Source organism: Pomacea canaliculata, linkage group LG8, assembly GCF_003073045.1.
Source record: "Pomacea canaliculata isolate SZHN2017 linkage group LG8, ASM307304v1, whole genome shotgun sequence".
NCBI lineage: Eukaryota > Metazoa > Mollusca > Gastropoda > Architaenioglossa > Ampullariidae > Pomacea > Pomacea canaliculata.
Window position 1 is genome coordinate 12,749,784 of NC_037597.1, and position 11,080 is coordinate 12,760,863.

At 40.9% G+C, this 11,080-nt stretch overlaps 1 protein-coding gene across 2 annotated transcripts; it reads right to left on the bottom strand.

Moving 5' to 3' along the window:
• Nucleotides 1-1,234: 1,234 nt before the first annotated feature.
• On the bottom strand, nucleotides 1,235-11,014 carry LOC112570342. Of its 2 annotated transcripts, XM_025248739.1 has the most exons (4): nucleotides 9,793-11,014; nucleotides 6,537-8,238; nucleotides 5,139-5,327; nucleotides 1,235-3,003 (listed from the first exon to the last, which is right to left on the bottom strand). In XM_025248739.1, the coding sequence occupies exons 2-4, from the start codon at nucleotides 7,570-7,572 to the stop codon at nucleotides 2,891-2,893; spliced, it is 1,338 nt and encodes a 445-aa protein (XP_025104524.1). In that variant the 5' UTR covers nucleotides 7,573-8,238; nucleotides 9,793-11,014; the 3' UTR covers nucleotides 1,235-2,890. The 2 variants fall into 2 exon arrangements, 1 of the variants encoding a protein (XP_025104524.1); XR_003100622.1 differs by lacking the exons at nucleotides 5,139-5,327; nucleotides 6,537-8,238; nucleotides 9,793-11,014 and adding an exon at nucleotides 3,463-5,119.
• Between the last annotated feature and the right edge of the window lie 66 nt (nucleotides 11,015-11,080).

Consider the following 11,080-nt stretch of genomic DNA (forward strand, 5'->3'; position numbering starts at 1 on the left):
ATGCCATCTACCTTTCAAAAAGAGCATTTGATAAGTTAATGGTATAAGACCTAAAACATATACAATAACTTTTTCAGTATGTTGTAAGACGGAATATGTGGATAATTATATGGATAAAATGTGTGGCATGTTGAGTGCACCGTTTATAAATTTTCCTGCTTCAGAGCTTGTTTCTGTTTGTTGTGTGCTTGTTCTATTGCAGTAGAGTGATATTATTTTAATTATGCATTTTATTCCTATCATCCAAAGCTTACCTGTGATAAAAATAAAATCATTTCCGTCCAGTGAAAGGACCTCTTTCAGAATCATCTTCAAGAATCATAGAAGTGTGAGGTATGAATTATGTTTGTAATTGTAAACAAATTTATGCTGGATTCCTAACAGTCTTTTCTATTCCTACAGTAATTCACACACAACGTTTGCATGTCTTTCTTTTTGCTGAAAACAGAATGGCTGATGATGTCTTAGGAATAATATTGATTCCTTTTTATTATATTTATATACCATAATGACACACAAAAAAGTTAGCCATGGAAGACATTTATGGACCACTAAAACATGAATTATATCTTTTCACTTTTTTGACCTTTACTGTGGTTAAAAAATATTCAGAATTGTTTAGGAAAATTTCTGTGGCTGGTTGATGAAGGAAGCTTCCTTAGAATGAAGGGATACAATAAGATATCAGTGTTTCTCTGCCCTTTTCTTCTATATTTAGCATGCATGCATACTGAAGTTTGAACAGTTCACAGAACCTCAACACAAGAATTTATAGACATTGTTTTCAAGCAATTTGTAGATCAATACACCTTAAAAGTATTTGAGTAAAGAGAATAAATAATGATCTAAGATATTTTAATAAATTATACTTTTGTCTTCATATGCTATCATACTGACCATGCTATGCCGCCATTAATGGGCAGTGACCAGTGCCAAAACACCATGCAAATTTTTCATGACAGGCTACACATATCCAGTATTCAATACCTGAAGCCCTACGTTTGGCAGCATTGAATTCATACAGTTATGTAGTTGATGGATTTCTGGAATAAGGGCCATGAACTGGTACTTTGAATCCAAAAGGAGTGTTGGTCATATTCATGGTTATTCAAAAAGCTTCAATAGTACTTAAAATAGGCTTTATATCCTTAAAAACATATCAAGAAATGTCACCAACATTATTTTGAATTTTCTTTTGCAGTTCTTTTCTGTATATGTGTGTTTGAATATGTCAGTTTTTGTTGAAATGTACATAGTTTTATCATAGTTTTTTTTTTTTTTTTGGCATTTGTGCGTAGGAATTTTTTTGGCCATATTTGGTATTTAGCTTACATTTCACCATCCATTTATCACATTCCTCCATTTTCACCCAAATAAAGGAATAACTGGGTGATGAAATCTGGTTCTTTAAAGGAAGTGTGACACTACAAAGTTACTGAAATATGACCACTATCTCTAAAGTATGCCAGCATAAAGATGTATATTAAGGCAAAATTTCAAAATTACTATGGTTTCATTCATTGTAAAAACAAAATTATCTTTAATAACTTGTATTCTGTTAATTTTGAATTTTTTTTTTCAAGATGAATGTTTTGGATTGTGTGTAATGGTGCTTTACTGTGCATGAAGAAAGTGCTACAAATATGTCCCTCAATCAAATAAAATATGTTTCATATGTCATATCTGCAAAGCCTGTTGTAAATTACTGTTTTCTCACTCACATTAATATTTAAAAGTATGTAACATGTCTATTTACTGTATTTTTGAAAGAAATATTTAGCTTTGGGATATGGTCTGTCCCATCATGTCTATATGGAGTTGAGATGGTAACAGCATTTCACGTTGACATTGTATAAAGTAGATTTTTTGGACCTAATGCCTAATTTTTATTGGAATTATTGAAGAAATGTTAACAAAAAGCACATTTGCATCAACACTTTACTTCATATGAAATGTCCACAGAAAATACAAATATATGTAAAACATTTTTATTTTATATCAAAAACCCAATAAACCCAAAAGAGAAAAACCCAATAAACGATGCATTCCTCGCTTGATTTCATTTGTTAAAGACGACTGATTTACATTCTATTTCTGCTGTAGCAGAACCCTCTACATCTGCTTTACCACTACTAAGTGAGCCAGTTACAAGACTACAGCAATGGCCCATATGTCATTACATTTCATTTAGTGATGTCAGGGGTGTTCTGTCACCACATCTGAATGTGATGCGAGCTATATATTTCTATAATATGATTTGAGGCTTATTCACATATATTTTTATGATCTATAAGTGTGTGTGTTCGCATAGATGCAGTTATCAACATATCAGGAAAATTTATTTCATGATAACCAAGTACAATATTTCTGAAGAAAGTATGATGACTCGTGTTTCTTTAATACAAATCTTAATGTTTAGGTACTTGTCAACAACTTGCTTTTGAGCATTCTAGTTTTGAAACATGATCACATAATGACTATTTTGCACATGCAGCATTCTTTACACACCCATCTAATGACCAGTCTGTGTAATCTAGTTTTGATCTTGCCTTATCCAAAATGCCTATTACTGTTTATTGTGTTGTTGCTAAGATCTCTAAGAACTTCCAACATTACCTTGATTATTTTGCTAAACAGCTTTAGCAGAATATTTGTCTACAATTTTAGATTTTCGACCCAAAAAAAGCGCAAAGAAAACAGCAATCATAGATTAAATGCATTTATCCTTGCATCTGTGAAAATCACTTGTTTAACAGACAATTTTCTTTGACTGCAATTCTTGAAGAAACCTTACTGTCCTTTCCATGACTTGATTTGAGTATCATTCAGACCAGCAAGTAGACTTGAAAGTTTACTGCAAAATGCGAGTTGCACTTGTTAAGAAGCCACTTTAGACAGGAGGCAACAAGGAGCGTCGAAGTGTTCCAGGAGAGCCGAAAGCACTCAGTGCCAGAGTCTGTAGTTCTTTTTCTCTTTGCTGCTTCTGTTCTTTTCGGTATTCCACTGCCATAGCATAAAGAATAGGAAACACAAGTTTAAACATCCATTTTGTGTGAGCTATTTGTCTACAGTAGGGTACAGTGGATATGCTTTTATCAAAGAAACATGCTAGTTTCGCCTTTCATAATAAAATAGACAACATATACTGCCTAAAAACAAAAACAATATTTTCATTCACCGTTGAGAAAGTATATAGTGCATCTGTCGTTAAGAAAGCTGGAGAGAGACAAACGACTGCTTGTGTAAAACTTCAGTGTCAGATAATCTTTTTTTATTTTATTTTTTTTTTTTTTTTTTATGACAATCCCTAAATTTTTACCAGACTTAATGTACTATATTTCTTCTATCCCCAAATATGCTGTGATTGATTATACATTCGCGGGATTTCTACAGTCAATACTCAAGAGAGGCGCAGTCAGGCAAGAACTGGTCCACTTAGTGTTGCCTGCTGTATGCAGTTACCATGAAATGCAGGGCTCCTGGGTTTTGATTCTTCAAGAGTAATTGGCTTCATCAGCTGGTTGTTGCCATGGGCAGCCAACTGTCGGTGACGCGCTCTAATGTGAAGGTGCGATTGTTTCCTCAGATCGATGGGTTACTGCCCCTCAGGGCCCCACTCTTGTATCTCGTTTCTCCGCCGCTCAACGGCCGTAAACACGTTTGGTTCGATTTTTGGTACAAGTCAGCACACGTTACGCAGCAAACAGTTATGTTATTATGTTAGGACAGGGGGTAGGGGGTGGTGAGGTGTGAAAGAGAACAAAATTGTTGATCTGCACAGTGTGGTTATGTTGCCTGAGCATGGTTCCTCGTTTTCTTACACTAAGTGCCCACATCAATGAGAGAGCGAAAGGGAAGGGAAATTGTATGCAAGAAAACGATCTATACACTTGCATTGCCCACAGTCTCCGTGACAAGGCATCCGTAAGGGCAGTACCCATCCAATAGAGGGGGAAGTGGGAAAGACTTGCATGTTCCATGTTACAGTTAGCAGTAACGACACATCTACAGTCTGTACGTGAATTTAAGTCAAAGCTTTTGTGACTGCGGTTAGATGTATAACTACTCATTGTGTTGGGCAGATGTCAGAAATGATTTGTGTTCGGGAGCTGATAACTGCGCACCACGTCCCATATGTAGAAAATCGGGGTACATTATTCCAGCAGCTTACTGCGCAGATTATGATGCTGCTTAGAGGCGATAGTGCTTATACATCTATTGTCAAGGCCATCATGGCAGGTAAACTAGCTTTCTGAGAATGCCATTTGGTATATATTGCGGTTAACTGCACCAGTCAGTCGTATCTCATCTTGTGCTTTTGTCACATGTATAATTACCGCTATTTTGAGAAAGTCGATCTTGCGTGCAATACATCCTAGCCATATATTACAATTCTCGACAAAGGGTGTATTTCCCTTTAACAAATCATTTATATCAATTGGATGGCCATTCCACCCAAAAGAAAATGTGTATCATCAGGAAACAAATATCTTCGTGAAGTGGGTAAGTTCGCAGTCTGAAGGGATGAAAGTCACCTGCATTGGTAAAATCCCAGCTACATTGCTCAAGCAGGGTGGGAAAAAAGCAAAAAAGGCTTTTATTGCTCTGTGCCATAATCATACCCCTTCTAAAAAAAAAAAAAAAGAAAGGAAACAGCAAACAGCGCCAAAACTACAGAACCATAAACCTAATCAGCAACCCAAACAAATTCTACAAGTAATCAGAATTGCCTCGATACCACCGCTGACAAAACTGCTGGCTTCAGAGCAGGCAGGAGCACAGGTGATCTTCAACTGTCGCATCATGATAGAAAAACGTCTACAACACCAGCTGGATCTCTTTTACAACTTCATCGACTTCAAAAAACAAAAAAAGCATTCGACGGAGTCTGGCATGAGGGGTTTTTATAAATATGTCGAGGGGTGATTGTTAAGCGCAATGAGTCATTCTTTGTCTGGGGTGTCGCACTATATAAGCTCACTATCATTAAGACGCAAGACAAATCCTTCCAGGCTTTCACAACCAAACAACCAAAAAATATATGACCACGAAAAGAAAATCTGTGAGGACATCATTTTAGACTGGTCGACTTTCTACAAGACTTTTCCCCCACCCCGAATGTGTCCCAAAATATGTACCTGCGTACAAGACCATCTTGATGCCCCAGGCCAGCGACCAGAACCAGCCGACCAGCAGGAAGGTCACGGTGCCAAGCTGCGCTGCCCCAACGAACACGTTGATGCAAAGTGTGACGACTACAGGGTCGCCTTTACTGGACAGTCGGGATTTACCGCAACACAGTGCGAAGAATCCACTGATAATCGTGCCTGAGTGGACATAATTATTTTAGTGACAGTAGCAATGATGATGATGATTGATTGATGATTGATGACGATGATTGATGACGACGATGATGATGATGATGGATGTGGAGGGGCGGGGAAAATTGGTGTTTTACGCCGAGCAAGGAACTATATCAAGGCCATATCACGGCAAGGCAGCCAGCCCTGTAAACTAAGGTGACCAGACGTCCCGCTTTAGGCGGGACAGTCCCGCTTTTGACCTCGTGTCCCGCCTGCTCATCGGGCAATGTCCCGCTTTCTGGCTTTCTGGCAAGTCCATCAACTGTCCCGGTTGTCTTTAAAAATCACTTTTTTCGGCGTTCTTTAACGGTGACGACACCATCATCGGCACATGTCCCGCTTTCGCCCCCGAAACGTCTGGTCACCTTACTGTAAACAGATGCCACGTGCAAAGAAAGAACAGCGTGCCCGAGACGAGAGCTGAACCCAGGACAGCCAACCCTCACTGTATTGGTGACAGGCGCTAACCTTTGCACCACTGCTTTATCATTTGTTAATGCATTACATTTAACAAGAACATTGCAGACACCGTGTAGCAGTGTTTTTAGAATACACAACGAGAGAAACATATTTCTAAAGGTCTGGGGGGGGGGGGATTTTTGTTATGATTGGGTAAGTGCAAAATGTTATTTCTGTAGATTTGGGCGAAAGCTTCCCTCCACCCAAGGGGGAAAAAACTACCTGCTGTTCTCGTGCTGTCGACGTGTACATCGAGAATGGAATGGAGGTGTCACCCACGCGAAACAGTGTCTCAGGCATCAGATAAAAATGTTGCAGGTAACTAGTCCTTTAAGTTTCGTGTATATGTCATTCATGATGCTGTTATTGACAATATGCACTATTGTTTACTTTGCACATGTGGAAATTTCAAGATACCCAAGGCCTGTTGCACAAAGATCTACGATGGAGACCCTTGTCAGCTAACTCCTCTTTCGTGGTGTCCTCCACCACCTTAATCAAGGTCCTAAACTAACCAGAGTACGATCGAGCGCTACATAACATTTCAGTTATATAACACATCCAACAGCAACCCGATAAGATCATAATGAGGCTGAAATAAATCCATATCACCTAATGACATAGCACTGTAGCACATCTTTATGAACTACATACTACTTGAATTCTGCAAGAATTTATACAAAAATAAACCTAGATGTCAGTCAAAGGACTCACCCAGGCCTGGCAGCAGGACGTTGGAGATGAGGCAGAACAAGGCCAGGGACAGCGGCAGTGCAGGAATAGCGGATCTGATCAGCGAACTGTCGTGCATTAGCACAGACTTGCCCTTCTCCTCCCCGCTCCCTCCGTTGGCGGCCCCGACCACCACGGACTGCGAGTTCTGCAGGCGGTAGTCCACGGACTTGCAAGAGACCGAGTCCATTGACTGGCGCACAGAGTCGCGACGGGACCCCAGGGACACGCGATCCGCCCCGTCCCCGTTGCCATCGTTGTCGCGAGCCCCGAGTCCACTGCCCGGCACCGCCAGTGACTGCATGCTGTGGGTCTTGTGGGCCGACCTGCCCTTAATGGGCCCCGGGCCTGTGCCGGGCATCTGGGCACCGCTGACATCAGTCGCAGTGTTCTGCTGTTTGTCGTGGGGGTCCTTGATGGCAGCCACGCGTCTCATGACGGCACGGGCAAGCAGAGCTTCTGCCATTTCCTTGAGCTCCTCGGGGTCTTTCGCAGTGGGCTGATCCTTGAGTATCCGGGAGTTGTTCTTTCCTGTCACCCCTGGGATCGTTCTGCTTGGTTTGCTCCTGGGCGCATCGCCGTTGGCTGTTTTCTTGTCTTTCTCGTTACCATCAGCAGTGGCAAAAGCAAGGTCTGTAGGGTTACCTCTGCCGCCGTTCGCCGTCTTGTGGTTATCATCGTTGATTTGTTTAGTCGTCTTGGTGTCGTTGGAAATGCGAGCTGTTCTGGTCAGAGCTAAGGATTTCCGCGCCGTCTTGGGTTCGGTTTCCTTGACAACGACTTGTTCCTGCTTTCTGCTGTTCCCTGGCGAGTCCACCCTCTCGTTGTTGATCGCGTTGATCCTCGAGTTGTTGCTCCCAGATTCTGGCGTCTTGGTGTCTCTGTCCTGTTTCTTTCTCCCAGACGCGATTCCATCAGTTCCGGATTTTTTAAGTGTTTGCAGGATGTTCATGGGAGCTGGCCGCTTCTCGTTAATGTTGCTGTTTTTATCGGTGACGTCAGTGTTTTCTCTCGACATCCTGTCCTCTCCGCCAAGACTGTCGCCCTTTGAAGTTTCGATGCTGCGTTCGTCGATTGAAGAAATCTGGTTGAGCGTTTGTTCAGAATGCCTCGGCCGTTTTTTTCTCTGGAGTCGTCAAAAGACGTTGCCTGTTTATTCACATCTTCCGATGCAGTAGCTAAAATATTGTCTATGGATGCTCACCATGCAGCATTCCATTCTGCTTTTGACTGGGGACGAAATCCACATGAACGTTGTCATTCTGGTTAATTAATTTCTCGTCCAAGTTGCCAGCCTTGTGGAGCACATTGAGCGAATCAGGCCCAGCTTCTTTTTCCTGCAAGTTGCCCAGCCTCACCAACAGACGTCATGGCGCCAAATTTGGAGGCTGATTTATCCCATGGCCACCTCTTAATTATTGACTTATCTTGATTTTCAACAGTTTTCTCCGCTTTTTTCTTTTCTCCACCTCAGTCGACATTTTTGCTTTCTTCACCCCTCAGTCTGCCAAACTGTGTCCAAAAACGATCGTTCACATTGCCTGACACTTTCCTTGACTAAGCTGCTCAAAAGTATTTTATATTTTAACAGCAGTGAATAGTGCTTCACTGATAGTACGGAGCAAGCTCGCTATATACTTTCGGTAAGTTCAGTGAAGAAATGTTTGTTAATGACGTCAACGGTCTGTAAAAAGTGAAAACAATGTAAGTACAGTTACATTTTTGTATTTTCGTTTATTTATATATTTTGTCAGTCATGCATACATTTTCTATCTTTCGAATGACAGTAAAATGAAAAGAGAGCTGGAGAAAACAGGTGATCTGTTCCTTTGATAACTTTAAAACTAATCAAGAAAAAAGGAAATCCACTCACAAACAGAACAATAGCAAGAGGGAAAAAAAAGCAAGATAAATATAGGAAAGACAGTATTTATGAAGAGAGAGTAAGTCGTTGCCCAGATCAACAAGGGTAGGTGAGGGGGTGGGGTTGGTGTTTTACGCCGAGCGGCAATTAAGGTTTTATCACGGCACAGCACTCAGCCCTGTAAACAAAGTAAACATGCAGCGAAAGAACAGCGTGCCCGAGACGAGATCTGAACCCAGGACAGCCAATCCTCACTGCATTGGTGACTGACGTTATCAACATGAGAAACTCAGTGAAGAATGTCTTGTGTCCATAGTTTCAATGCGATTACCATACCTCGCGAACACTACTTTATGTTTTTTTTTTACCCGAGCATCTATTATCATCGCTTTATAACTACGGCGTAAAACATCTGCGGGGTCTGGACACAGTTAAATAACTTAAACAAAATACTTTTTCTTGAGTTCCCATGTTGCCCCAGAGCAGCTACTTGCCCTTCGCTTGATAAGTACAGCCTCCATATGTCAAAGCTAAATTTAAATAACCAAGACGATGATTAGGTTACAAAATTGCAGGCAAGTTCGTACCAGAATCTTCGACGTATTAGATAATTCGGTTTACACTCTTCTTCTCCACCATAGCTCTTCATAAACATGGCTTCCAATCACGTAAAATTACAGGCTTCGCAGAACATGAGCTATGTCAAACAGATGGCATCTTAATAGACAATAGATCCCCGACTTGCCCTCTGAGTTAAATAAATAAATATCTTATCTTACTAAAGTATTATGTTATCTCGCTGTTGCCTACAGCTGCTGTTGGCTTCCATTGTTTCCGGAAGAGGACATTCTAAATATCTCGCGGTTCCAGCTTACTCGCGACAGTAAGATTCAGAAAGAAAAGCATTTTCAGCTGTCTACCGCAACCTCCATCTGCGATCATCCCAATATTTGTGTTTCAAGATAATTAAAGGTTTATTTCATTTTATTTTATTTATTTTTGTCATCTTACTATAACCCTATCCCTTATAAGTTACATCTTAATCTCTTTCTATTTTTCTGTTCGTATACCTATAGTCCTTTCTGCGACATTCTCTCTCTATATATTTCTTGATAAACTTCTTAATTGGTTTGCACTCTATTAAGCTGGACTATACTTAATGGTCTTGGAGATACGCTCTGCGGGAAAAAAACCCCAAAAGGTAAAGAGAGAGAGAAAGAAAAAAAAAATCTATCAAGACAGCAGATTCAAAGCAATTAAAACAACTGGTTCATAGAACTTCTCATCATTCAAGAAAAGAATGAATGCACGAGATGTCTTAGCATAGTCAACAAAGCGGGCTTGTTGAAGTAAACTGAAATGTAAATGGCTCACCTTCACCAAGTGAAACCCTTTCTAGGACGTTTCGCAATAAAACAAAAGCCAAGCTGGTCTAACGAGTCCGCCTTGTTGTGCGCAGCAACCACAACTGGCCACGCGTCAGGTCCGAAATCACTTCGCGACACCCAGCATGAAGCGTGTCGGTTGTCGTGGTCGCTATGGTGGTGGTGCAAAATGCTGATGTGGTATTGATGTTTGTGGAGTGGTGCGTGGCACGTCACTAGATTTTTTAAAAGAAACTTGTTGGTCGGTGAACGTGAAAAAAACCCCAAACAAAACCATTTGATCTCCCTCCTTGCGGCTTGTTCATGTTCCCTTCGGTGTAAAGATAGTACACATGATGAAGTCGGTGGTGCGACTTCCAGAGTTTTCAGTCCACTGTTTATCTGTGTGGTTAGAAGATATGAGTTAAGGTATAGGCTCTCATAACCTAGTCAGTGACTGAATCGACGCACCGTGTGTAGATCATGGCAGCCCAATCCACCTTCCTTGATAAATGAGATGTTTGCAGCAGTTCGGTGGGCATGAAGACATGAGTTTCCTAGCTACGTGCCAGAGAAAGCTTTCGTCCCGCGATTTTTGCATGACGGTCAAGAGCACTAACAACGAAACCTATTCCTTTCTGCTTTTTTTTTTTTTTTATAAATTGATCATTTGCATTCACAGTTCATATTGTTACACGATTTAACATCATCTCTCAATATGTTTGTTTCCTTTTGTATGAGTGTAAGCATGACAGCAAGCAGGGTGGTTTTTTTCCCCATTTTCTTTAAAAAAAAAAAAAAAAGGAAAAAAAGAAAAATGTAACCACGTTTACAATTACAAACCACCACAACCTTATTTAGGCATACTGGGGAAAACAATGTATCGTTTCCTCTTATAACTTCACAAGAAACCAATAATGACCTCACTTGACCTGAGAGAAAGAGCGTACGCGACAGCGCCACAAACAGAAACCACTGCAGTAGTTTCCCTCATCTATGGTCCGTAAGAACGCATCTAACAGACACCAGTGTATCCACCTCACTTTCCCAGGAGTTAATGACTGCTGGCGATGAAATACCCAGGCTCCTACAGAAGGTGCATGCTTTGTTGGCCCTACACTGAGACAATGCTGACTGCAGAGGCTGAACAGCAGTCATGGTTTGTACTGTTGGTGACATTATGCGTCCTGAAGTCCTCTGTCAAGGAAATGTTTATCACACGTGTGTATGATTCAGCCTCCCCAAGAACATGTTCATTATCCAATTTTATAAGCCTGTTCCTATAGCCATTGCATTTC